Raw genomic sequence first — 24,596 nt, 5'->3', positions numbered from 1 at the left:
GGAAAGCTCTAAGAGTGGGTCCTGAGATCTCGAGTTAGAAATGCAATTCAGTTAGCAAACACTGCCCCCTGCTGTCTACAGTTGTCTCCTCATCCCTTCACTCTCTTCTCCCCAAAGGGGATGAAGGGGATGCACCAGGCCAGTGCACCCTGCACTGTTAGATTAATAACATCTTTATTTCTGAAAAACAAATCAAAGTCATATTCATATAAACACTGACGTTACAAAGTATGGGGAGGAAAGGGAAACAGAAACCTCTACTGTCCACCAAACAAGCCCAGGATGCTCTCTGTCCCTTGGACAACCACTTAGGATAAACCACAAACAAAACCTCCTTCGGGCTGAGATACACTGCTCCCTTCTGAGAGGGCAAGTAAAAGGAAGGGGAACTGGGACCATATAATGGCTAGGGTTTTTTTGGCAGGAGTCTCCTCAGTCACTATAGATATTGCTGTACTGTTAATAAAAATATATATGCTTCTCTTTAAAGCATAAAAAAAAATTCCACAGGCGATATTGCGGAGGCCTCTCCGGTGTCTGCGGTGTCTCCAAATGCAGTGCCGTCTTCTCCCTGCCCCTCCCATGTGTTATTTCTTGGTCGTTTTGCGGATCAAGGCCATTCTCTGAAAGAGAAAGAAAGATCACATTCAAGCTACTCACAAGGCAAAGGTGAGGCACAGGCCATAAGACCTGTAGTAGGCCTAGCACATGTTTCTGAAGCTATGGTTCTTACCTAAAACCTGACAGCGCCAACCGCACCATTTCTAACAGACCTCATGTTCCACTACACACAGGATGGGCTAACCTGCCACTGGGGGGGAGGGGCTCCATGTCCCCTGTAGCCCATCCTGGGTTGGGATGGGGCCGACTAAGGGACATGAGGACAGCTGCTTTGTCCTCCTGTGTACCTGTTTGTGAGCCTCTGTGGTGCAGGCCTTTTTGTAGGGTCGTATTTCTTCTGAACCAAAACCTGGGATCCACATATTCCACTGGCGCTCTGGAAGACAGAAGGATGCCGAGGTGAGGGTGGGAAGCCTGCTGATGGTCAGGAGGTCCTGAAATCCCAGCAGGTTGGGGCTGGGCAAGGCCTCGAGCCTCCTCTTTCATCACTGATAAGAAGAGGCTAGGCTTCTGACTACTGATTATAGAATTGCAGCCAGAAGGGACAGATGGAAAATCCTGGAAGTTTGAGAGGTTCTTGAGATAAATTAGCCAAGTTAAAGACACAGCCAAACATCTTTAATCCGGACAAAGGCATGCACGTTCACTTGTAGGTACTTTGTTTCTTGCTCACTCCCTCACTGCTGGGCACAGTCATCCCACTGGCCTCCTAGACAAGGCCACATCTGCCCATTTTTTCCACACCCTGTTGATATACTAGCACCCCTGGGCTTCTGTCCCTGGTAGTTGGGGTTTCAGCTACTTTGGTTGGGTCCTTCCCAGCCCAAAGACTGTTCTCCTTGGCAGAGAAAACAGGAGTCAAAAGAGAGCTGGGCATCTTTGCCTTCACTGTCCTTCCTTACCATCTGCTCTACCATGAGCAGTGTTCCTGTCCATTTTGGGATCTTCTCCTTCTTTCCAATACAGCTTAAAAAACCCCTTTTGTTGTACTCAGTTCTTCTGTATCCATCCAAACACTGAGGCTCTCTTCTCCTCACTTTGTCCCTATCCAATTTAGTGCTAAGTGCTGGGGGGGGAGGGGCACACAAAACACAGACAAGGAATAGTCCTTGCCTTTATGAGGTTTATGAGAAATTATAAAGGAGATAAATAACATTGTAGAGGATGTGGAAAAATAGGATCATCAATGAATTGTTGGTAGGGTTGTAAACTGGTCCAAGCATTCTGGAGAACAATTTGGAACTATGCCCAAAGGCCTATAAAACTGTGCATACCCTTTGACCCAGCAATACCACTGTGTCCCAAAGAGACCAAAGAAAAGGGAAAAGGACTCACATGTACAAAAATATTTATAGCAGCTCTTTCTGTGGTGGTAAAGAATTGGAAAGTGAGAAGATGCCCATCAATTGTGGTGTATGATTATGATGGAATACTCTTTTGTTATAAGAAATGACAAGCAGTAGGTTCAGAAAAACATGAGAAGACTTATCTGAACTGATAAAGTGAGAAGAACCAGAAGACTGTACACAGTAACAGCAACATTGTAATGATGATCACTTAGCTACTCTGATCAATACAACAATCTAAGACAATTCCAAAGGACCCATGCTGAGAAATGCTCTCCATCTCCAGAGAAAGAACTGATGAACTCCGAGGGCAAAATGAAGGATACTTATTAAACTTTATTTTCCTTGCCCTTTTCCCCCCAACATAGCTAATACGGAAATGCATTTTGCATGACTTCACATGTATACTTGATCTATTCCATGCCTTCTCAATGCATGGGGGAGGGACAGGAGGGAGGGAATTTGGAACTCAGATTTTAAAAAATGCTAAAGTACTTAAACTAAAAAGTGAAAAAAAAAAGATAAATAGAATACAAAGTGACATATAATATGCAAAGTAAAGTGTGCAAAAGTATGAGCAAAGCCTACGCAAGGTAAGAAGGGCAGAGTGAATGCCAACTTTGGGGAGCTGGGAAATCAGAGAAAGCCTTTGTGGAAGGACTTGAATTCAACATCAAGGGTGGATGTGTGACGTGGCAGTGGGAGGACAGCTACCTGGCCCTTCTTCAACCAAATCAATTCAAAGCCAGGCTGAGGGGAGAGGGCTGCCAGAGAACTCTTGGCATCTTGCTCTCTAGAGCACCAGGCTCTGTCTGGTCACATGGCTGGAGACTCACTGAGTTGACTTCAAGAGCTTATGGGCTACTTATTGATCTTGTTCTGCCCAGTAACTTGCACTGGATGCAGGTAGACATCCATAATAGGATTTGCTTTAGGAAAGTTTTTAACTTCAAAGCAGCATGGAATATTAGAAAGAGCACTAGGCTTGGAGTCCAAGGACCTGGGTTCAAACTCTGCTTCTGTCCCTTATTACCTGGATGATGTTGGAAAAGTCCCTTCCTTCTATGAACCTAGGTTTCCTCATCTGTAAAATGAGGGGTTGGCCCGTCCAACCATCAATCCATAAGCATTTGTAAAGCAATTCTTACGTGCCAGGCACTGGGCTAAGCAGGGGGAGACAAAGGCAAGGCAGGCAGATGCCCACTGGATCCCTTCTTCCAGCTCAAAGTCCACAATCCCACAGACATGGACTCAGTGAAATGCTAGTTACTTACATCATCTAGCAGGAGCCCCAGCGTCAGTAAACATGCAATATTTAACAGTAAAAATAATAACGGCCAGCATTGCTATAACACTTTAAGGTTTGCAAAGCACCTTACAATTATTATCTCATTTGATCCTCACAACAAACCTGGGAGGTGGGTGCTAAGGAAACTGAGGCAGAGGTTAAGTGACTTGCCCAAGATCTCACAGCTAACTAACTCACACAGACCTTTCAGTTCCTAGCACAAGTGCTTTGCATATAATAACCACTCACACTGACCTAAGCATTTTAGGATTTTGTTGTCCTTTAGTTGTTTTCAGTCATGTCTGACTCTCTGTGACCCCATTTGAGGTTTTCTTGGCAAAGATACTAGAGTGGTTTGCCATTTCCTTCTCCAGCTCATTTTACAGATGAGGAAACTGAGGCAAACAGGGTTAAGTGACTTGCCCAGGGTCACACAGCTGGTAAGTGTCTGAGGTCAGATTTGAACTCAGGAAGATGAGTCTTCCACCTAGGTGCCCGTTTTTAGTATTTACAAAGTACTTTTTTTCCCCACAACTGTGGATGAGAAAATGAATGTAACCGTGGCATAAATGCCCCTCCCACACAGATGTGGCCATGGGGCTCTTTGTTAAGAAGGAGGGAGAGAGAGAGAGAGAGAGAGAGAGAGAGAGAGAGAGAGAGAGAGAGTGAGTGTGTGAGTGTGTGTGTGTTGCTGTTTATGGGCAGATTCACTTATAGCTCCCCAGGATTTGGAGGCTTTCAACCTTGAAGGAATTTCCTTCTGGGAGAGGGCAGAAAAGCCTAGAGGAGAGAAAGAGAAGGAAGGGGCCACGTCTGGATGCACACTCCAAGGAGAGCCTGAAGTGGGCTTGCAGCCCCTCTGCTACCTCAGGCAGGGAGCAGCAGGACAGAGCAGACTGGGAGTGGAGGCCAGGAGCAGAGAGATATGCAGAAAAACTGGGACCAGGCATAGGAACAGAAAGCAGCTCGTGTAGAAACCTGGGACTTGTGTGACTGGTCCAGTGTGTTAATGTAAACCACAAGAGACAGTAAGGAAGTGTCTGCTCTAGGCTGGTCTCTGGGCCTTGGGCTTCTTCCTCTATAACAAGAAAGGATGGGATTACATGGTCTCTTAGGTCCCTCTCCAACTCCCATACTCTAGGATTCTCTGAACTGATTTATTGAAATCCCTGGCTCTGCAATCATGCAGTATTTACATGTACAGTGCTCTTATCCAATGCACCACCTAGCTGCTGAATGAATAATAAATGGTTTTAATATTTAATGGGATAACTTCTAGAAAATAAATAGGTCTACCTGTAGTTTGAAGTGCTAGGTGCTTAGGACTGGGTGGGAGGAACAAAACAAAACTTTGGCATGGTTCATTTACAAAAATTCTTAGATTTGCGTCAGGGTTCAGTAAATTAGAACAGCTCATGCTAGTTTTTGATTCAGATCACTGACTTACAACATGACTTTTCAGATATGGGCTTTTGTGTAAATCAAGACATGTACACTGTGTGATCTCAAAGGGCATGGGGTGGGAGGGTGGGACACAAGTACTTGGTAAGGAAAAGACCAGTACTGCCTGCTGTAGATACTGAAGCTTAAGGAAGAGCTGAACAGACCTGGGGATGCTACTCCCAGAGCCTCCCATACCTTCACCCAACGAGGAGCAGGCCTTTCCCACGCTCAGCCTCAGGCTAGGGGCTATGTTATGCTAATTCCTTGCTTTCTGGTCTCTGAAGTCACTTATTTCAGCCAGTTTTTTTTAAACAGCTAAAAACAGTTGTAATAATGCTTCCTATTTTCACATGTGTCCTATCTCTTTGGCAACAACGCAAGCTGATGAAGGCTGAAATGGTGACCCTTTTTCTATCCCCTGGCACAGAGTTGACTTTCAAGGACCTTCACACTCAGGCCCCAATAGCCCACTTTGCACAGCCTCCACTCTAACCAAAATGACTCCTTGCCAAGCCCTCAAAATGCTCATTTCCACGCTTGCTAAAATATCCTTCCCTTTGTCCCCTAGCCCACCAGCTCCTATCTCCTCTATGAAGCTTCCCCTGATCCTCCCACTCTAAATGACACCTCCCTCTTGGGACCAAAGCCCTTGGTTGGACTTTCAAATTATAGCTGGTGCTATGGCTATTTATACATGTGTCATCATTATTAGAGTATAAACTCCCAGAGGTCAGGTCCATGTCTTATTCATAGGCTCTAGGCTAGCAGGGCTAATCCACTCCCTTTGTTTTACAAAAGAAGGAACTGAGATCCAGAGAGCTTAATTGCTTTGCCCAGGAGATAACCTGGGTAACAAATGATAGAGCCAGTGCCTGAACTCAGATCTTGGAACTCCACATCCAGTAACCTCTCCCAATACTGCGCTGGCTGGGCCACGAGCCACATTCCACGACTGCTCCATGGTCTTTCTTTCCACTTACTGTGCACTCAGTAAATACCTGCTCAACTGAATTACTGAGAAAGACATGTGCTCCTCCCCACTGGACCATGTCGGTGGATTAATCCCTGAGGGCTTCAAAGACATAATAGCAGCAGCTCACATTTCCTCACAATTTTGTTAAGTCATGAGCACCAGTAACAGCTCCATTTTACAAATGAGTAAACTGAGGCTCAGAGAGGTCTCTCACCAACAGCTAACAAACATCAGGGTCAAGACCTGAATTCAGGCCTTCCAACTCCAGACCCAGTGGGTGTCCTTTCTGCTCCTGGCTGTTTCTCCCAGGGGAACCTGAGGCTTCTCTCCCCCAGTGCCCTCTATACCACGGTCAATGTTGAGTCACATCACACTGACTCCAGCCTTCTCCTCACAGACCTAGAGCAGCCAATCCACAGCATGCTTATCACTCACCTAAATGCAGCTGGACATCTTTGACCTCTAAAGTGTTAGATTTTCGATGCCGGGCCAGTTGGCATGCTGCCGTCACCACACTCTCGATGAAGTCATCGGCAATCTGAAGTAGCATCTGGAGGGGGGCGGCAGGAAAACAGGCCACATCTGAGCTCTGGCTTAAACCTCAGTGGCAGACGGGTGACTGGCAGAGACTGCTGCCTGAGCCAGACAGGATTCCTGTCAGCAGGGAGTGGGGCAGGACAGAGAAACATCATGCACCCACCAGGCTTTTACTCTGCTATTCTTACGAGCAAATGAGGGAAAATGGCATTCGCTGGACTACATGTGCCCATCTCTACCCTCTTTGGATGCCCATCACTCTTTGTCCACTCCTGGTTCAGCTGTTCCCCATCCAGGGGAAGAACTGACTGGTATTTGATCAGGCACTGCACATGTGTACAAGGAGTCCAAGAAAAGTATTGTGAGAATGAGTCACCATAAAGCCTATACAATTAGTCAAAATTCAACTGGAAAAAAAAATTTGTCATCCTGGTTGCCTGGTGTAATGCAGCTGCCTGGAAACAATGGGCAAAGGAGATAGCTGGTCTCCAACATCAGCCCGGGACTCTAACTATGACTTATTTAGTTACCCCACATTGCATGTGATCGGCTTTACTAGCCACAGGAGGGTACGCACACCCCCAGCTCTTCTGGCCTCTAACTCCTAGTTCTTCTCTCCTGTGGACCCCCTACTGGATACCATCTAAAGGAGAGGAAAACATGGTATAATGGGAAGGATTTGGAGGCAGAGCCTGACTCTGCTCCTTAATACTTTGGTGACCTTGGTGGTGAAACGGCTTTTCTCTGGGCTTTAATTTCTTCCAATGCCAAAGGGGTTGGGGGTAAATCTTGGCTCATTCTAAGGAAAAACTCTTAACAACTGCAGCCATTATGTGAAACAGGGAGCTGCTTCATCACCGGGAGTATTCAAGTAGAGACACCCAGCCTCTCAGGCTGGTTGAAGGAATTCTCAGATTGGTCAAAGGGTTAGAAAAGATCATTAGGGGTCTGGCTGTAACCAAGGCTGCTCACCCTGTCTTCACCCATCCCCTTACCTCTTCCACATCTTCATCCAGCTGTTCATTGGGATCAACTTCTCTAACCAGGTCCTGTAATTTCTTCTTTGTCAAAACCTAGTGAACAGGGAGAATTCTTAGCAATGCTTTAGGTAAATGCATAAACAGGTCATTTTAAGATGAGAGTTAAAACACATGGTTAACGTAAATTCTGCCCTTTAGCTGTTCGCCCAGCAATGCAAGACTGCAAGGTAAACCTCCACACACAGAACCTTGTTGAAACATCCCCTGCTGTTGGAGCCAGCTCTAACAGCTTCTGAGGAGCACACCTGAGGAAGAGCAGGTGAAAAGGAGAACAAGACCTTTGCACACCTGGAGAAACAATGTACCACCAGGGAGGTGTAAAGATTCTGAGAACTTGGGAATTGCAGAGATGCTTGAGGACCTCAAAAGCAGGCAAAGGCCCCCTAGGAACCATCTGAGTTCTCCTTGCTGCCCTGCACTGCCCCCAGCGGCCTCCAGGCTTTGCTGACCAAGGAGAGGTTTACGGTTAAAACTGACTTTTCATTCCCGCACAAAGGGCTTCCTTTCCGAGCTTCACTCAGAATCAACGGCCCTGCCCTTCTCCCAGGCATGCAGGCTGGAAATGCTGGGTGGGGGTGGGGGTGTCTTATCTTTGGTTTGTTTCTCACATCAAATTACTAAGTTCTTCTGATTCTTCTTTCAAAATGTGTTCAGGTATGTCCTTCCCTGACTTCATGTCTAGGTTACTGGAATAGTTTCCCAGCTTGGACCTTCCCACCTCTTCAACCCACCCTATACACCAGAGGTAACGAACTTACGACCCCTCACACTCCCAGTGCAGAACATGATGACAATGCAACTGGAAACATTTAACAAAATAAGTAAAAATACAACAGTAGATTTGGAGACCAATCTTGACTCGACCAGCTGCCACTTTTGACCTTAGGACCCCAATTAACCTCTCTGGGCCCCAACTCCCTCATCTATAAAATAGGGAGGCTAGACTAGATGAGGTCAGAGGTCCTTTTCAACTCTAAATCTACAATCCTACCCACCTCCTTACAGGCAGCTAGGTGGCTCAGTGGATAGAGTGCTGGGCTTGGAATCAGGAAGACCCGAGTTCAAATCCAACCCCAGACACTTACTTACAAGAGCAAAGTCACTTAACCTCCATTTGCCTTAGTTTCCCCAACTGTAAAGTGGAGATAATAATAACTTATACTTTGCAAGATTGTTGTTATGTTCAAACGAGATAATATTTGTAAAAAAGTGTTTAGTGCAGTATCTGACACACAGTAGGTGTATAAATGCTTCTATTTATTTTTCAGGCTTATTTCACAATCCTATGCCCAACTCCCCCTACATTCTAGCCAACTTGGACTATCTGTTTTCTGCACATGACACTGGGCCTTTGTATAGACTGTCCACCATATCTGGAACATTCTCCCTCCTTATCCCAGCTCCACCCAAGGCTCAGCTTCAGGGCCCTCTCTTCAGATCCCACCCAGCTGCTAGTGCTCTTCCCCCTCTCCCCAATTATTTCTGTATGTAATCTGTGTATGTGTCGTCTACTCTTAAATTCCTTGAGGATGAGGGCTGCCCTGTTTCTGTATCCCTAGTGCCTAATGTATTCTCCCCTTTGTGGTCTGGACCTTTAATTTCATTTGTGTAAAGACCTGTTCCCAGTGAGGACACTGCCACTGCCGATGGGCAACTATTCTGCCATTCATAGTTTTATTTTTTTTTATTTTTAGACAATTGGGGTTAAGTGACTTGCCCAGGGTCACACAGCTAGTAAGTGTCAAGTATTTTGGTCTGAGGCTGGATTTGAACTCAGGTCCTCCTGACTTCAGGGCCAGTGCTCTATCCCCTGCGCCACCTAGCTGCCCCTCCACGTATAGTTTTAGAGTGGTGACTTGCCCAGGCTAACAGCTAGAATGTCAGAGGCAGGACTTAACCCCAGCTTGTACTGACCAAGGCCAGGCCTCTCACCTGCCACATGGTAGGTACTTAATTATAGCAACTGAGGTCTCAGAATAGTGGCTAGATTAGAGAAAATAGACAACTAAATGGAGAAAGCTATGGGCTCAAACATCCTTATCCCATCCTCCTCTAATAACTTATCCCAATGCTTGTGCCCATTCCCTTTATCATAGAGAAGTAAGAGTACAGAGCACCGCACACAACACTGGCATTAGTAAACACTGAACAAAGCCCCCAGAAGCCCATGATAAGAGGACAGCTGATACCTGATTACTTTCTGGACTAAGACGCCCCCCTGCCCCCGGGGGGCCTGGCATCTTTCCCACTGTGGCACTGTTGGCCATGGACCCCTGGGGGGGGGTGCTGGAAGGTTCTGGTTTTATTGATGAAAAGTTGGAGAGGTTGATCAGGGCTGAGGGGCCAAACTGGTTCATAATCTGCCGGGCTTTGGCCTTCAGTTCATGGAGCTTGTCGAGGTCCTGTTTTTTTTTGGGATTGTGGGGACCGAGGCCAATCAACTGGGGAAAGAAAACATAAAAATATATTTCAGAAGGCTCAGTAACGAAGGATGGACATTTAAAAAAAACTGCATGTTTGTTAGATTTTCAGAACTTAAGTTCATCTGAAATGGTCATAAGTTGATACCTTTGATTATAAAAAAGGAGAAGGAAACCAATGTATAGCTTTTACCTGACATTTGGAAACCATCTCTCCTTTACTGCCTATCTGAAATAGTCTTCAGAACAGGAAGAAGGCAAATGGATCAAAGAATCAAATATAGACATTGACTGAAAAGAGCAAGATATTTCTGATGTTTATACAAAAACAGAACATCCGGTAAAGACACACGATCATTTGGGGAAAATATGTATTAAATCCAAATAACCAAAAAGGAACTCCACTTATACACCATGACCACCTCTGTAGATAGAAGCACAGTCCCAATGATTCAGAAATTAGTAATCCATGTTAACTGACACACCACGTCATGCATCGACACTCAATGCAGTTATGTTCAACACGCACAAAGTTTAACAATTTTAAGAGTAAGTTATCTTTTATCATTAATAGCAATTTTGGTTCTGTTGTTACTTTAAGGTGCCAAATCAGTCTTTTAAAAATGGCCCTGATTCTTGTTAGCATGACAAGATGGTGCACACTCAAAAACTCTGGCCAAAGATGCCACAGTCACATTAATCAGCTTACTTACAGCTATCTGAGTGTCTAGATCTTTAATTACATCAGCAACCGCTGTGAGCCCGGTGAAAGGAGGAGCAGCCATTGCCTAAATCTTTCTGAAAGTAAACGATTGGCACCAAATGCCCCCTCCTCCTATGTCAGAACTTGGGCTGTCAGGTCTTAGCCAGAGAGAGGAGGCAGTGGAGGCTGCTTGTCCTTAATGAGCACCCAAAAAATGGCCCGCTTGGCCACACGAAGCCAGTTTTATTAAGGCTTGCTGCAGGCGGTGCCCACCAGCTCCTGGAAGGGTAAATGTCTATTGTTAGGAATGAGCTCAGAGTAGATGAAACTGACAACAGCCTACCGACAGGTGGGGATATGCAGCCTAGCTGTACAACCACAGGACCTTGGGGCTAGAATCAATATCAGACCAACTCCTTTCAGAACTCTGGCAAACCCTCAGCAGTGCATGTGTACATGCGTGCATATATGTGTGTGTGTGCACACACATGCCCCTCTGTGTCCTTTCCCTGACATGACTTTAATGTGTCCCTGTTTAAAGAATGCATTCTGCCGTCTTACCTCTCAGCCACTGCTTGCTACTGGACCACTAATGAGGACTGGTTCCATGCAGGCAGACTCTGTTGCCTCACTGTGGCACAGCGGGATCCTGAGGGCTAAGCCAGCGACAAGCAACCTGCAGCCGGTTACGCCACACTAGAAAGGCTGTGTGAATAGGCCTCGTGATGCCCTATATGTCAGTCGTCCAAGGACCAGTCTTGTCCAAATATGGACTGGATGAGATAGCTTCTGAGGTCCCTTTTTTTTTTTAACCACACCAACTCATGAAAACCGTGTACAAATGGGTAGAGAGGCTGTAATCTGTGCTGCTGAAATATATATTTTGAGGTATTAAAGCAATAATGAAGAGTGTTCTGTAAGAAGCTACAAATTGGCCAGAGAACCAATGGAGATCAATACAGATGTGCTCCCTTTAAACTACACTGACTCCATGACAAATCCCACAGGTACCTGAAAGACCCTTGTTAGAGAACATAAAACCAGTGTTTTCTTTCTGCCTCTAGGCTCACGTTTCAAACACTTAGGATGAAGCTTCTAATATGTATATGCAGTATAAAAAAATGAAATTTGTGACATAGATATCTCTTTAATGGACTCTATCATGACAAGATTTGAACTGCAAGTAAACCATGGATGACAAACATAGTATACAACATAAACAATCACACAGTTAACTCAAGAGTGACCCAAAGTGGGGCAGCTAGGTAGTGCAGTGGATAGAGCTCCAGCCTTGGAGTTAGGATGACCTGAGTTCAAATCCGACTTCAGACACTTGACACTTGCTAGCTGTGTGACCCTGGGCAAGTCACTTAACCCTGATTGCCTCATCAAAAAGGAATAAGAAAAAAAGAAAAAAAAGAGTGACCCTAAGGCATAATTCCAAAGAGATTTCTCCTTCACCTACTCTCACAGCACTTTGTATTCTTACACACTTGTCAGATTCTAAACTATACTCTTATTTACCTCGCTACAATCTCACTTTTCCTACTATAAGTTAAGATCCTTGAAAACAAGGACCATATGTCACTAATCTTATTCTCTGCCCCAAGGCTGTACGCCCCACACAAGGTATGGGGCGCTTGCTAAATGAATGCACGTATTGGGAGAAGAGAAATTCAGCCATGGCTTCTAAATTCCCACAGGTGTTGTCTAAATGAGCTGCTTCTTCCCTAGATTATAACCAGGGCCTCATGATTATGCTCAAATGTCTACTGGGTGGGGTAACTAACCCCAGCTATTGAACACTTTCAGCAGCACCAACACAAGGGTGTAGCACACGCATGAAGAAACCAAGTGTGTTGTAAACAACTTGTTTTCCATAACGTAAGATACCATAGCTGTTTGCATCTCTTTTGTTTTCCCCTATTGCCAAGGAGGTTGTCAACTTACTATACAGTCCAGCTCCCTAAGTCATCTCCCCTGTGACAAAGAAGTGACCAAAACACTTATCAGGAAGTAGCCCACAGAATAGAAACAAACTCACCTCCTATGGGTGACCAGATAATACTCATCTCCAAGACAGCCACAAAATGACACCCACTTGGAGACCTATCATTTGTTATCAGATGGATCCCCTGTAGAATCTTAAGTATCCTTCACAATCCTAGCTGAATTTATAAATGGAGCCAAAGTTTACAACTAACTAAAGTGGGATGGGGGAGGTTGATATTGCCTATGAGATAATCAAATCTATTTTCTTGTCATAGTTCAATTACTCCATAGGGCTCATAAGCAACATTCTCAACTACCTTTACAAATCTTGTCAATTCTGCCTTCAAGTTTACCATGCACCCGTTTCCTCTCTTTCATTAGCACTAACTTTACATACAGACCAAATCAGCAGTAGAGAATCAATGAATTTCAAACTTCTTAGCTCAGTATTCAGAGATTTCAATAATGTGGCCTCTTCATGTTCTTAAAGAGCTAGCCTCTAAATTCCACTTCTTCATTTCTCATTTTGTTGCCCTTTAGAAGATGCCAAGAAAGCAGTAACAGTTTGGCAGGACAAATTTTTCAATTTCCTTGATGAAGGCTTACTCTTAAGGATATTTTACCCAAAACTTAATGATGTTTCTTCTTCTGACAATGATGATGATAAAGATACCTTCTTTGCTGCTGATTTTGGAGACATCCTAAAGAAATACCTGGGATGATATATGAGCATTTCTTTGAATATCTCTTTTTTATGCTTCAAATGTCACAACGGCAGAGCTAGAGAGAAAACCTTTGCCACTCTAGGGGCAGCATTGGAACGTGCTATGCTAGCCAGACTGAAATACAATTTGTGCAAAGTTCTCAGGTGCCTCCACAGAGAATCATCTAGGCATGTCCAAGCAAATGTCACAAATTAAGTACAGTGACAACAATGGAGAAAAGATGACTTCTGACAGTTAAGTCAAGTGAGTGAAAGTTGCCAGAGATCATTGGGCAAAGTTGGTTTTGCAGAATGCCACTAATGACTCCAAAGCTGTCTGCCATCTACATGATGAATTTGGTACCATTCAAAATAAGTAGGCTGTCCCTGATCCAGAAAAAAACAAAACACTGAATACAAATGTTGCTGGAGTCAGCTTCCATGTGGGAAACGACTGTACTGAACCAGAAACCTCTGTCTAAGCAGTTTCTGATGTCTGATGTATCTCTGACATAAAGGCTGAGGTTAGTTTCAACATGTATCTACTTGATATTGGTTAATGGGGGTTTATCTAGTTCTGAAGTAGTCAAGCTTAAACACTGGAAAAGTATTTTCCGTCTGAATCTAGAGTCAGAAACATATCTGACCAGAGAGATACTATGTTGCATCCCTTTTACACTTGTGGTTAATGTCATTGTCAAAAATAAAACAAAAAAACCCAACCTATATTAAAGGAATACAGAGGTTCTGATGAAGAAAATGATCAAACCTTTATGTATCATGTGAAAGATGGAGACTATCAAACACTTAATTGCATCCCATTTGATCATACATGTTAAGGCTGTTCTGTGAAAGACACGCAAACCAGATATGAAACATTACTCTTCTAGCACATGGGGACCACCAGGTGATGGCCTTGATCAAATTGCAGAATACTGTGATCTACCAGAAACACATGTGGACGGTTCTAGGCGATTTTGAAATATAGGTGCTTATACTGTTGCTACTTTCTCTTTCAATGACTTCCAGAGCCCCCTCTCTATCATGTGATGTCTGGACCAGTACAGCAATGCAGGCAACAACCCAAGAACCACAAATGTTCCAGGAAGAAGTAGCAGCCCCGGATATCGACACTCAGCCACTGTCTAATGCTTGGAAAGTAGAATGGAGCATCATTCCTTAGCATCATTTGTGCTTTAGCTAGTATCACCGTACAGAAACTGTTGACAGCCATTAATTGTAAATTTAGTTTGAACTGAGAGGGCACTAACTTAATTCTTAAGAGTGTTTAAGTGTGTTTTAAGAGCAGTGTTGACTCAAATGCAACAATATGGAAGAACAGGAGATGGGGTCACACTGTTCTAGTGGAAGCCACCGTGACATTTGTTTTATGTAGATTTCTGTTCACTGTTCAATGCTACTAAACACTGTCCCTCAGCTGTTAAGCATTTGTAACACGTACAATGGCACCATAGGTGTAGCTTCAGACTTGTGACAGATTATAAAATAAAAGTATATTGAATTTTTTTAATGGGTCTTTGTCTCAGGAAATTCGGAACCATTAAAAATGCCCTGCAACTACCCAAAGTCAACCCCAAAATTATAAGAGGCATGATGGAGTGGTGGATAGAATACTGGACTTGGAATCAAGAACGCTTGGGTTCAAATTCCAGTTTAGACACTTACTAGCTGGCTGCCTTTAGGCAAGCAGGCTCTACTTCAGTTTCCTTGTCTATAAAATAAGGAGGTTAGATTTGACCTCTAAGGCCCCTTACAGTTCTAAAATTAAAAGTTAAATAAAAAGTTATATAAAAGATGTTATCAGATAAGTATGTGTCCAGAAAAACAGATGGGCTGGTTACAGAGCAAAAGCGAAAGACTGATGGACAGCCTATGTGCTCCAATCCACAGAAAGTAAAGTGAACGTCAAGCTCCTGCAGACTGGGCAGAGCCCCACGTGGCAAATTCATGGGAGGATTAGTGTGACAAGATGGGCAACAATGGATGGGTTGCAACCTGCTGAATGGAGGGAATTACCTACATTTAAGAGATCCTAGATCCAACTGAATATTTATGTACATGTTATCTCCCTTACTGAACTGCAAGGTCCTAGAGGCAGGAAGCACATCTTATTTATCTTTTCATTCCCTACATCCCCCACCCCCAAAGGGAGAAGCACTGATAGGGCATCACATGAATGTAGGAGCCTGTGCCAGAGGGAGATGTGGAAGGATTACAGTTAATTACAGAGAGAAGAAAAGGACCAGAGGATTATACATTAGATTTAGAGCCAGAAAGGACCCCAGGGGTCATCTAAGCCAATCCCTTGGTTGAACTACAAAGAAGCTTTTACAGAGGACAAATGACCTGTCCAAGGTCACAGAGGTAGTAAATGGCAAAGCTAGGTTTTAAGACTGGGAGTCCCAAAAGAAATTTGAAGAGGAAACAGAAAGGACCAGTTTCATTTGGCCCTTAAGAGAGGCCCAAAGGGGAAAAGTCAGCATGACAGGAAGTTGTGGACAACATGAGTTATGTGGTTTACACGGAATGTGGGATCTAGCCAGAGTGAGGGATGGCTTGATGCTCTCCACAGTTTTCCTGATTTCATTGTGGTTTTTGTTGTTGGGTTAACTCAAATCTGTCCTATAATGCCAATGGGTATTAAGGACTATTAGAAAAACACAGACTAGCTGGAGTGATGGTACATGCTTGTAATCCCTGCTTCTAGGGGAGGCTGAGGCTATTCGATTCCTTGAGTTTGGGAATGCTGAGCTGTAGTATCTTAGTGCCAAATGGATGCCTACATTAAGTCAGGCATTAACATAGTGAACCCCAGGGACGGTGCGGACATGGCTGCCTAAGGAGACTCTACTGGCCCGGGTCTAAACGGAACAAATCAAACTTGCATGTAAATCAGCTGTGGAATCAGGCTTGTGAGTGGTCACCATGCTTCCAGCCTGGGCAAGACAGGGAGACTCCATCAGGAGAACGGATGGGAAAAGAGGGAAGGGAAGATTGAGGAACAAGCACAAATGTTCTTAAGGGAGAACCTGGGAACAGGTAAAGTAAGCCACAAAGATTGTTGAGAGGAATCAATCAATTGATCAATGAACATTTACTTGGTGCCTACTATGATCTAGGCATCGTGCTAAGCCCTGAGGATACAAAGAAAGGCAAAAAAACAGTCACTGATCTCAAGGACCTCACAGTCTAACAAGGGAGACACCATGCAAACAATTATGTACAAACAAGATACAGACAGGATATATTGGGAGTAGTCTCCAAGGGAAAATACTAAGATTAAGAAGGACTAAGAAAGGCTTCTTGCAGAAGGTGGGACTTCAGCAGAGACCTGAAGAAAGCCAGCGAAGTCAAGAAATAGGGATGGGGGGTAGAACATTCTGAGCATGAGGGAGAGTCAGGGGAAGTACCCAGAGCCAGGAGATGGATTTTGTGTTAGGAAACAGACGTGAGGCCAGTGTCACTGGATCACAGCATCTGGGGAGGGGAGAAAGGCATAGGTTAGAGGGCTCGACACCAAAGAGAGGAGTTTATATTCAACTCTTAAGCCAGTAGGGAGCCACAGGATTTTACTGGATAGGGGTCAGACCTGCATTTGAGGAAAATCAAATTGACAGCTGAATATAAGATGCACTGGTGTGGGGAGAAACAACAGGAATGGAGATCAAACAGGAGGTTATCACAATAGTCCTGAGGTGAGCTGATGAGGGCACGTACCGGGATGGGAAAACTGTCAGGGAAAAAACGGAGGCATACACTAAAGATGTTATCAAAGTAGAAGTGACAAGTTTTGAAAACTGACTGGAGATGGAAGATGAGGGGTCTAAGTGGCCAGCCTGGGGTAGCCAGACTGTAGCCTTAACAGTAAAAGGTAAGTTAAAAGAGAAGAGGGTGTGGGGGGGAAAGATGAGTTCAGTTTTAGACATTTAGACATTTAAGATACATACAGGATACCCTGCCTGAGATATCCAACAGGCAATTGGAGACATGAGACTGGGAGAAAGTTAAGGGATGGACTTGGTAGATGTAGGAATCCTCTACATACAGATAATATTTGAAACTCTAGGAGCTTAGCTGATGAGGGGACCAAGTGAAATAGTATAGAGGGAAAAGAGGGCCCAAGACAGTGCCTTAATGGTCCTCTGTGTTTAGTGGGCATTGCGTGGATGAAAATCCAGCAAAAGAGAAGGCAAAGGAGTGGCCAGACAGTTGGGATAGAGAAGTGTCACAAAAACCTCATAAACAGTGTCAAAGGCTGAGGAGAGGTCAAGGATGAGGACAGAAAAGGCCATTAGATTTGGTGATTAAGAGATCCTTAATGGCTTTGGAGAGAGCAGTTGATGATGACACTGGAAGCCAGACTGAAGAGAGTTGCAAGAGTGACAGGAAAGGAAATGGAGGTACCTATTGCAGCCAGCCTTCTCAAGGTTAGCCACCAAATGAAGGAGAGATATAAGATAGTAGCTAGCAAGGATCGATGGGCTGAGTGAGGGTTTTCTGAGGATGCAGGAGGTGAGATGTTCATAGGCAGTAGGGAAGAAGGCAGTAGACAGGGAGAGAATGAAGACTAGTGAGAGAGCAGAGATGATAGAGGGAGCAATCAGGATCACTTTTGTGTAGAGAAGTTTGTTTTGGCAAGAAGGGCTACTTCATGTGAAACAGGGGTGAAGGGGAAAACAATAGCAGAAGGCATTCGAGTGAAGTGAGATAAGGAGGCAATAGGAGGGAGTTCTTGAATGGCCTCAGTTTTTTTCAATGAAATATAAGGCAAGATTCTCAGCATGGGGATGAAGGGAGACAGAGCTGTGGAAGGTTTGAGAGGTGAAAAGGTATGGAAAGAGTAATCATAACAGTAAACATAAATGTTAATTTAAGGGACTGAAGTCCATATGACATACAAGTAACACATATAATATTGCACATTATCACTGTTTGTGTCTTATTTATTAGACCATGAGCTCTCTGAGGCTAGGGACTACGTTTTAGATAGTGCTTTACAAATAAGGAGGCCTTAGTAAATGCTTGTTGCTGTTACTTTAGCTTTGGTTTGCTTTTTTTTGGGGGGGGGAGTTGGCAATGGGGTTAAGTGACTTGCCCAAGGTCACACTGCTAGTAAGTGTTATATGTCCGAGGCCAGATTTGAACTCAGGTCCTCCTGAATCCAGAGCCGGTGTTCTGTCCACTGTGCCACCTAGCTTCCCCGTTACTGTTACTTTAAATAAAATTATAGATTGTAAGTGCTGAATCTAGGGGTTGGATCAAAAGATATTTAAAGTCTTCTAAAAATATATATACATGTGTGTGTATATACATTTAACATATACACATACATACATCTTATTTTAACTACCACTGATAAGTACAGCTATTAAATTATATGAATATTAAAAAAAGAACATGCAAGCCCCAACAAAACAGGATCATAAATGGCTACAGCTGTGTTTATTACACTGTTATTTATTAACCGTTAATCCCACTCTAAGATATGTGTATTGACATTCACATAAATTCCTTGTTTTCCCCATCTCTTCTGATTTCCTTTACTATATGTATAACATTAATTTGTTGTCCTTGTTGACTTAATTACTTGGCTGTTGTCAATGTATATACTCTTTGGTTCTATTTTCTTCCCTTTGCATGATTTCATTTTCAGTTTTCCCATAGTTCTTTAAGTAGTTTCTTGAAATCTAGATTCAATTTATTTCCAAGTAGTTTCCCCAGAGTTACAGTTAGAGTCTGCCAGGAATAAAGTATATAAGAAAAAGTTTGTTTTTGTCAGAATCAATAAACATTTATTATGTACCTACTACGTGCCAGGCACTGTGCTAAGTGCTGGGCAAAAGAAAGATAAAAGATAGTCTCTGCCCTCAAGGAACTCCCAAGCTAAAGGGGGAGACAATATACAAACAACTCTGTACAAGCAAGCTGTATACAGGATAAACTGGAAATAATCAACAAAAGGCAGAAACTAGAATTGAGGCGGATCAGGAAAGACTTTCTATAGAAAGTAGGATTTTAACTGGGACTTGAGGGAGAGAATTACACAAATAGGGAATAGCCAGAGAAAGTGCCTGGAGCCAAGAGATGGTGTGTCTTTTTTGTGGAAGAGCAAGGCCGGTGACAATGGACCAAAGAATATACAGGGGAGAGGGTATGTGGAAAATAAAAGAAGACTGGAAAGGTGGGAGGTGGGGACAGGTTATGAAGGGCTTTGAATGTCATATTTGATCTTGCAGATGACAGAGATCTGCTGGAATTTACTGAGTAGGGGAGTGACAGACCTGTGCGTTAGGAAGTAGAGTTCAGATCTGTGTTTTAGGAAGATCACTTTGACAGCTGAATGGAAGATAGACCGCAGTGGAGAGACACTTATGGATGACATAAAAAATGTGTGTGTGGATAGACATATATACATGAATATGTATGTGTGTGTGTAGTACATGTATACACGCAGAATTATTGAAGAAGAGATGAACAAAATTATGGCAAATGAATGTAATGAAATATTGCATCTTAAGGAATTACAAATATAAAGAAATCAGAGAAACATGTAAGGTTACATAAGGTACTATAAAACTAAAGTACACAATCAAAATAATACTCAGTGCCTACAACAATGTAAATAAAGACAAACACTAAGGCAACAAACTTCAGGTCACAAAACAAATATCATATTGTAATCAAGATTAAGTTCCTGACCTTTTCTGTTAATAGTCAGTAAACCTCAAAAGTAGGATGTGAAATGCAGTGGAATAAGAGCTAGCATTTATAATGCACTTTAAAGTCTGCAAAAAATGGCTTTACAGGTGTTAACTCACTTGATCCTCAGAACAACCCTGGAAGATAGGTGTTATTATCCCTGGTTTACAAGTGGGAAAACAGAGGCTGCCAACGTTAAGTGACTTACCCAGGGTCACACAGCTAGTTTAAGTGTCTGAGGCTGGGTCTTCCTGACTCCAAGAGCTTAACTTTTCAGGGAAGGTACTCTGTGTTTGTCTATCCATCTGTTTATCTATCTAGTATCAAAAAAATTTATGAATTTTTAAGAACAGCATTTGGATTTGGGAAAGTTTTCTTATTTTATAAGATTCTTCAACATACGCTGCACCTTTTTCGGTTGTTCACCTCGATCTCTCCACCTAGAACGTCTTCTCTTCCATCTTCAAACCAGAACAATCATTCAAAGCAGACCAGCTCAAATAACCCCTCCACCGGAACTTCTCCATCCCTCATTCCCAGCCTAAACCTCTGAGCTGACTGCCCTTCCTAAAGCACCTATGGCTTTAGCTGGTTTTCGGCACATTTGTGTCTTATATCCCCTACTAGTTAAAAAGTTCCTTGAGAGGAGGGATTGCCTTGTTTATATTTGTACCCCTATAACATCTAGCCAAGGGTTATGAACAGATTAAATGAAATGGTTATTACTTTTTAGACAAGATTTTAAAACATTTCCAGAATAAATGACGTTGTGAAAAGTACAGGAGGGGGAGGGGGGGCGGTAGGACGTCTCTCAACAGCTGCTGATGTTCTGCTACTGCTCCTCCTGGAGCTGAGTCCCCATACAATTTTCCTTACCCTCTTTGCTGTCTCATAGGAGGAGGAAAACTATCTGAATTCAGCACAATGAGAGGAAATGATCTTAAAGGGTTTGGAGGAACAATACTCCCTCAAATCCAGTCCCTTCTCCCCTCCCCAGAAGACCCAGCCCCACTCTTCTAACTCCTTCCCGGCCAGACCCCAACCCGCTTTCCTAAATCCAAGCCCCATCTGACACACCCCACTCTCTTGCTGATCCCTTCTCCCCATCAGAACCACTCCCTCCTGCAGGCAAGGTCCGCTCCTCCGGCCCCCCAACATCAAACCCAGCTTTTCCCCGACTCCCTCTGCCCCCCCCCGGCCACACCTCCCTACCCACCGTACCCGGCTCCCCCCAGACACAGCACCTAACAGACGCAGCCCCCTCGTCTGGGCCCTTCCTCTGTTTCCTCGGACCCAGACTTCCCCTAGACCCAGCGTCCTGCCCCCCTGGACCCAGCCGCCCCTTCCTTCACCCCCTCCCACCGCTCAGCACAGCGCCCGGCACACAGCAGGCGCTCAAGAAATGACTGACTGACGGACCCCCGCAGACGCGCCGCCCCCATTCCTCGGCAGGCTCCGCACTCACCCGCAGCCAAGTCTTATCTGTCCATGATCCCCGGGCTCCCAGCCGGCACAAACTTGCACTCCCAACTACCGGGTCCGACTGCCGCTTCCCTCAGCGACTACTTCCGGCAACCGCTCTCCCCGCCTCGCGACCCGGAAGGCCAAATCCCTTTCCGGGAGGGCCGGTCTTGCGCGCGCAAGGATGAGTGAAGAGCCCGCCTCCGACCCCACGTGATCGGTGCCGTGCGCATGCGCGCTGTTTATATGCTACCACCCCCGCAGTGCTCTTACCTTTCCTACGGCCGAGACCTCGAGGTTTGGGCGTTCGGTCTTTGGTGGCTCCGGCCCAGCGGTCTGGCTTCCTGGGGAAAGTTGGATTGGGAGCCGGCCGGGAGCGGGTAGGTGGGGGGCCCTGCCCTCTCCTGCCTAAATGCATTCCTTCATTCAATTCAATAAACATTAAGCGCCTACTTTGTAGCGGGCACTGTGCCTGAGCGCTGAGGATACAAAAAAGAAAAAGACAGTCCCTGCCCTCAGGGAGCTCACAATATCTCGGGGGATGACAATACATTGTTTCATTCTGAATCAAGGCTTTCACCTCCCTGGCACTGCCCTCCTAGAGGCCCCGGCAGGCGGCCCTCTAAGTTACTTTTGTTAATTGTATGCATGCTTCCTGCAGTACTTCACGTCCTGACCCCTTGCTAGCTTTGCAGTCCTCTGACATTCAGCCCCCTTCCACGCTTTCTCCACAAAGCAGGCTTACCGGCTTTGATGTTGCTCATACTTGAGGTACCTCCCATCTCTGTGCCTTTGCCCCGGCTGTGCCCCCATGTCGGGAACACTCTCTTTCCCCCACCTCTTACTCTTAGAATCCCTGGCTTCCTTTGAGACTCAGCTCCAATCCCTCCAGGAGGCCTTTCCTGGTTCTCCTCTGCTAGTGACAAACCTTCTGATACCCTTCCTTTTACTCCGTATTTATTGATGCGTCACCTCCACCAACTGTTAGAATCTAAGCTTCTTTGGGCAGAGACTGTTTTTGCTTCTTGTTATCCCCAGTTTAACAAATGCTTGCTGGTTGACTGATCGCATTTTCTTCTCTGGGCACATGTTATTCCTTCCCTGCGAGACTTGAAAGCTCCTGGAAGGCAGGAATTGTTTCATTTTTTTGTTTCCAACTGCTTGGCATCTAGCACCGAGGCTGCCTGTCTGGTGTACAATAGGCGTTTAATTGTTGAAATGCATAGGGATGCTGTGTGGAATTTGTGCAGAGCCTGCAGGGGAAATCGCAGGGGTACTGCCTGACACACCTTCCTCAAGGAATTCTCGGTTTGAGATGTGAGAAACGCGCTCACTTAACGGAAAGACAACACTCGTTGGTGAGGCCAGGAAAGCTTTACTGCTAGCTTATCAGTCGGGTGCCGAAAGAAGGAAGAAACACATGAACACACGAATACACGAACACACACACACACACAATTTTTAAAAAATGCAGTATATATGTCCTTTTATTCTCAAGCACCTGGTTTTAAAGAAAGCTTTTAGATATTTTTCAATTATTTATATTACTTTTACTTACATATAACAAATATTTAATACACTGCTGTTGATATATTTAAATTAGATTAGGTATATCATTTATATTTCTGTTATTCAGATTAGCTAATTACAGACTGTGAGTTTAAAGAAGAGTGATAATAAGAGCCCACTCTCCTCTGTCTCGGACCCTATCTTCTTACTCTCCCTTTTTTCCAACCCTCACATCTATTCCAGATGCCCTCTCACAAATCTTTCAGCAAAGTTGCCTAGCAGTTATTAGCCATAGCCTGGACTAAGGCTTGGACAGACTGACTGCCTGGGAAGTAAGAAGAGGCTGGAGGACCTTGCTGGGAGCCCGGAGACCCGATGAGCCAGTTGTTAACAAGCACATATTAAGCACCTACTCTGTGACAAGCATAGCCCTAAGCACAGGAGATACAAAGAAACAATTATCTACGTGAAAGCTATAGATAGAATAAATTAGAGACAACCAACCGAGGGAAGGCACCAGTAATAAGGGAGATCGGGAAGGGCTTCTTGCTTCTAGAAGCTGGGGCTTTAAAGCAGGCGGGGGCCTGGGTTCAAACCCGGCTTGCCTGCCATTGTTCATTTAAGCCAGTCTTGCCCTAAGAGAGGTCTCTCTCCCCTCTCGGGTTCCTTCTCAGTCAATTACAGGTGAGGGAGCTGGACCATAGAGCTCCTTCCCAGACTTGTGGAAAAGCAGCGCCCAAATCAAGAGCTCTCGAAATCAGATACATCCTCCCACACTCCTCTAGCACCGGAGACTCCGCCCCAAACAATCCTCACCCGTTCACATAGCACGGCCAGCCCCTGGCTTCCCAGAAGGCTCCGCGTGCTATTTGCATACCAGACTTTGTCTTCAAAAGAAGGTGTGTGTGTGGGAACTACTTTCCAAGCCCCCTCCCAACTGAGACCGCGAAAATTTAAAGGAAAGAATATACTCCACAGACTCAGATGTGGTGGAAAGAAGCTCTAAGATGGACTCACCTTTACTTAAGAATGTGTCGCTCTGTATCGCTATCGTAGTCCCGAAAATACTCGCGTTAAAAAGGGCTTCTGTCGTGCATGGCACACGTCGAGCGGCGGGGGTATCCTCAGTCGTTTTTCGTGCGGAATCGACATCAAGAGATTTCGGAAGCACAATTTTTGTTATTTGGGCAGCCGGTGATCGTTGGTCCTGGCGCCCTATCTATTGCATAAAGGAAAGGCGAATGTTTATTATGGGGTGTTTCTGGTGGCGCGGATTGTTTTTTGTTAGCGGAGTTTTCGGTTTTATCCCCATGTGTTTCAGTGTTATGTTTCCAATACTAATGTATTATCAGTATTTCTAATGCTATACATACTATAGTGTACTAATATTATAAATACTGATATGTTAGTATTTCTATATTATAGAATATGGATATTCTATAATATATATTCATATTATGTGTTATTTATTTCAGTCCTACTTCTGAGAACCATTGGTTTTGTGACCTTAGCCGACTCATTTAACCTCTGAATGCTTAGAAGAACTCAGTAAAATTAGGGTTAGGGTTAGAAATTTCCTAAACCAAACAAATCACAGATCCAGTCTACTATTTCTGTCGCATTGAGCTTTTCTTCGCTTTTTTAAATCTCATTGATAATCAACAATACTTTTAATTAAATTTTGTTTTTTAACAAACATTTTTCTCCCCCTCCCCACTAACCACTTCCTATTGAGGAGAAAAGGAAAAAAAAACCACCCTTGTAACAATTCGAATAATGAAGCAAAACAAATTCTCACGCTAGCCATCTTGAAAAATGCAGCTCATTCTACATGCGGAAT

General features: G+C 44.3%; 1 protein-coding gene, 1 non-coding gene and 1 pseudogene across 3 annotated transcripts; 2 read left to right on the top strand and 1 right to left on the bottom strand.

The window, feature by feature from the left end:
* Positions 1 to 157: 157 nt before the first annotated feature.
* Positions 158 to 21,389, bottom strand: TAF12 (TATA-box binding protein associated factor 12). Of its 2 annotated transcripts, XM_078145534.1 has the most exons (7): positions 21,252 to 21,389; positions 10,382 to 10,650; positions 9,438 to 9,689; positions 7,204 to 7,281; positions 6,107 to 6,221; positions 909 to 997; positions 158 to 623 (listed from the first exon to the last, which is right to left on the bottom strand). In XM_078145534.1, exons 2-7 carry the CDS (start codon positions 10,451 to 10,453, stop codon positions 588 to 590), a joined length of 642 nt encoding a protein of 213 aa, XP_078001660.1. In that variant the 5' UTR covers positions 10,454 to 10,650; positions 21,252 to 21,389; the 3' UTR covers positions 158 to 587. The 2 variants fall into 2 exon arrangements, with proteins under 2 accessions (XP_078001660.1, XP_020838980.1); XM_020983321.2 differs by lacking the exon at positions 10,382 to 10,650 and having other exon boundaries at positions 21,252 to 21,388.
* LOC110206178 (ornithine decarboxylase pseudogene) lies at positions 13,258 to 14,655 on the top strand (annotated as a pseudogene).
* A 2,442-nt stretch (positions 21,390 to 23,831) lies between the features above and the next one.
* LOC144454677 (U11 spliceosomal RNA) lies at positions 23,832 to 23,974 on the top strand. The gene has a single exon (XR_013483187.1). It is a non-coding gene; the product is annotated as a U11 spliceosomal RNA (small nuclear RNA).
* Positions 23,975 to 24,596: the final 622 nt, after the last annotated feature.

This window comes from Phascolarctos cinereus, unplaced genomic scaffold, assembly GCF_003287225.1.
Source record: "Phascolarctos cinereus isolate Bilbo 61053 unplaced genomic scaffold, phaCin_HiC Scaffold_726;HRSCAF=1367, whole genome shotgun sequence".
Lineage (NCBI taxonomy): Eukaryota > Metazoa > Chordata > Mammalia > Diprotodontia > Phascolarctidae > Phascolarctos > Phascolarctos cinereus.
This window is presented reverse-complemented; position numbering and strand designations above follow the sequence as displayed.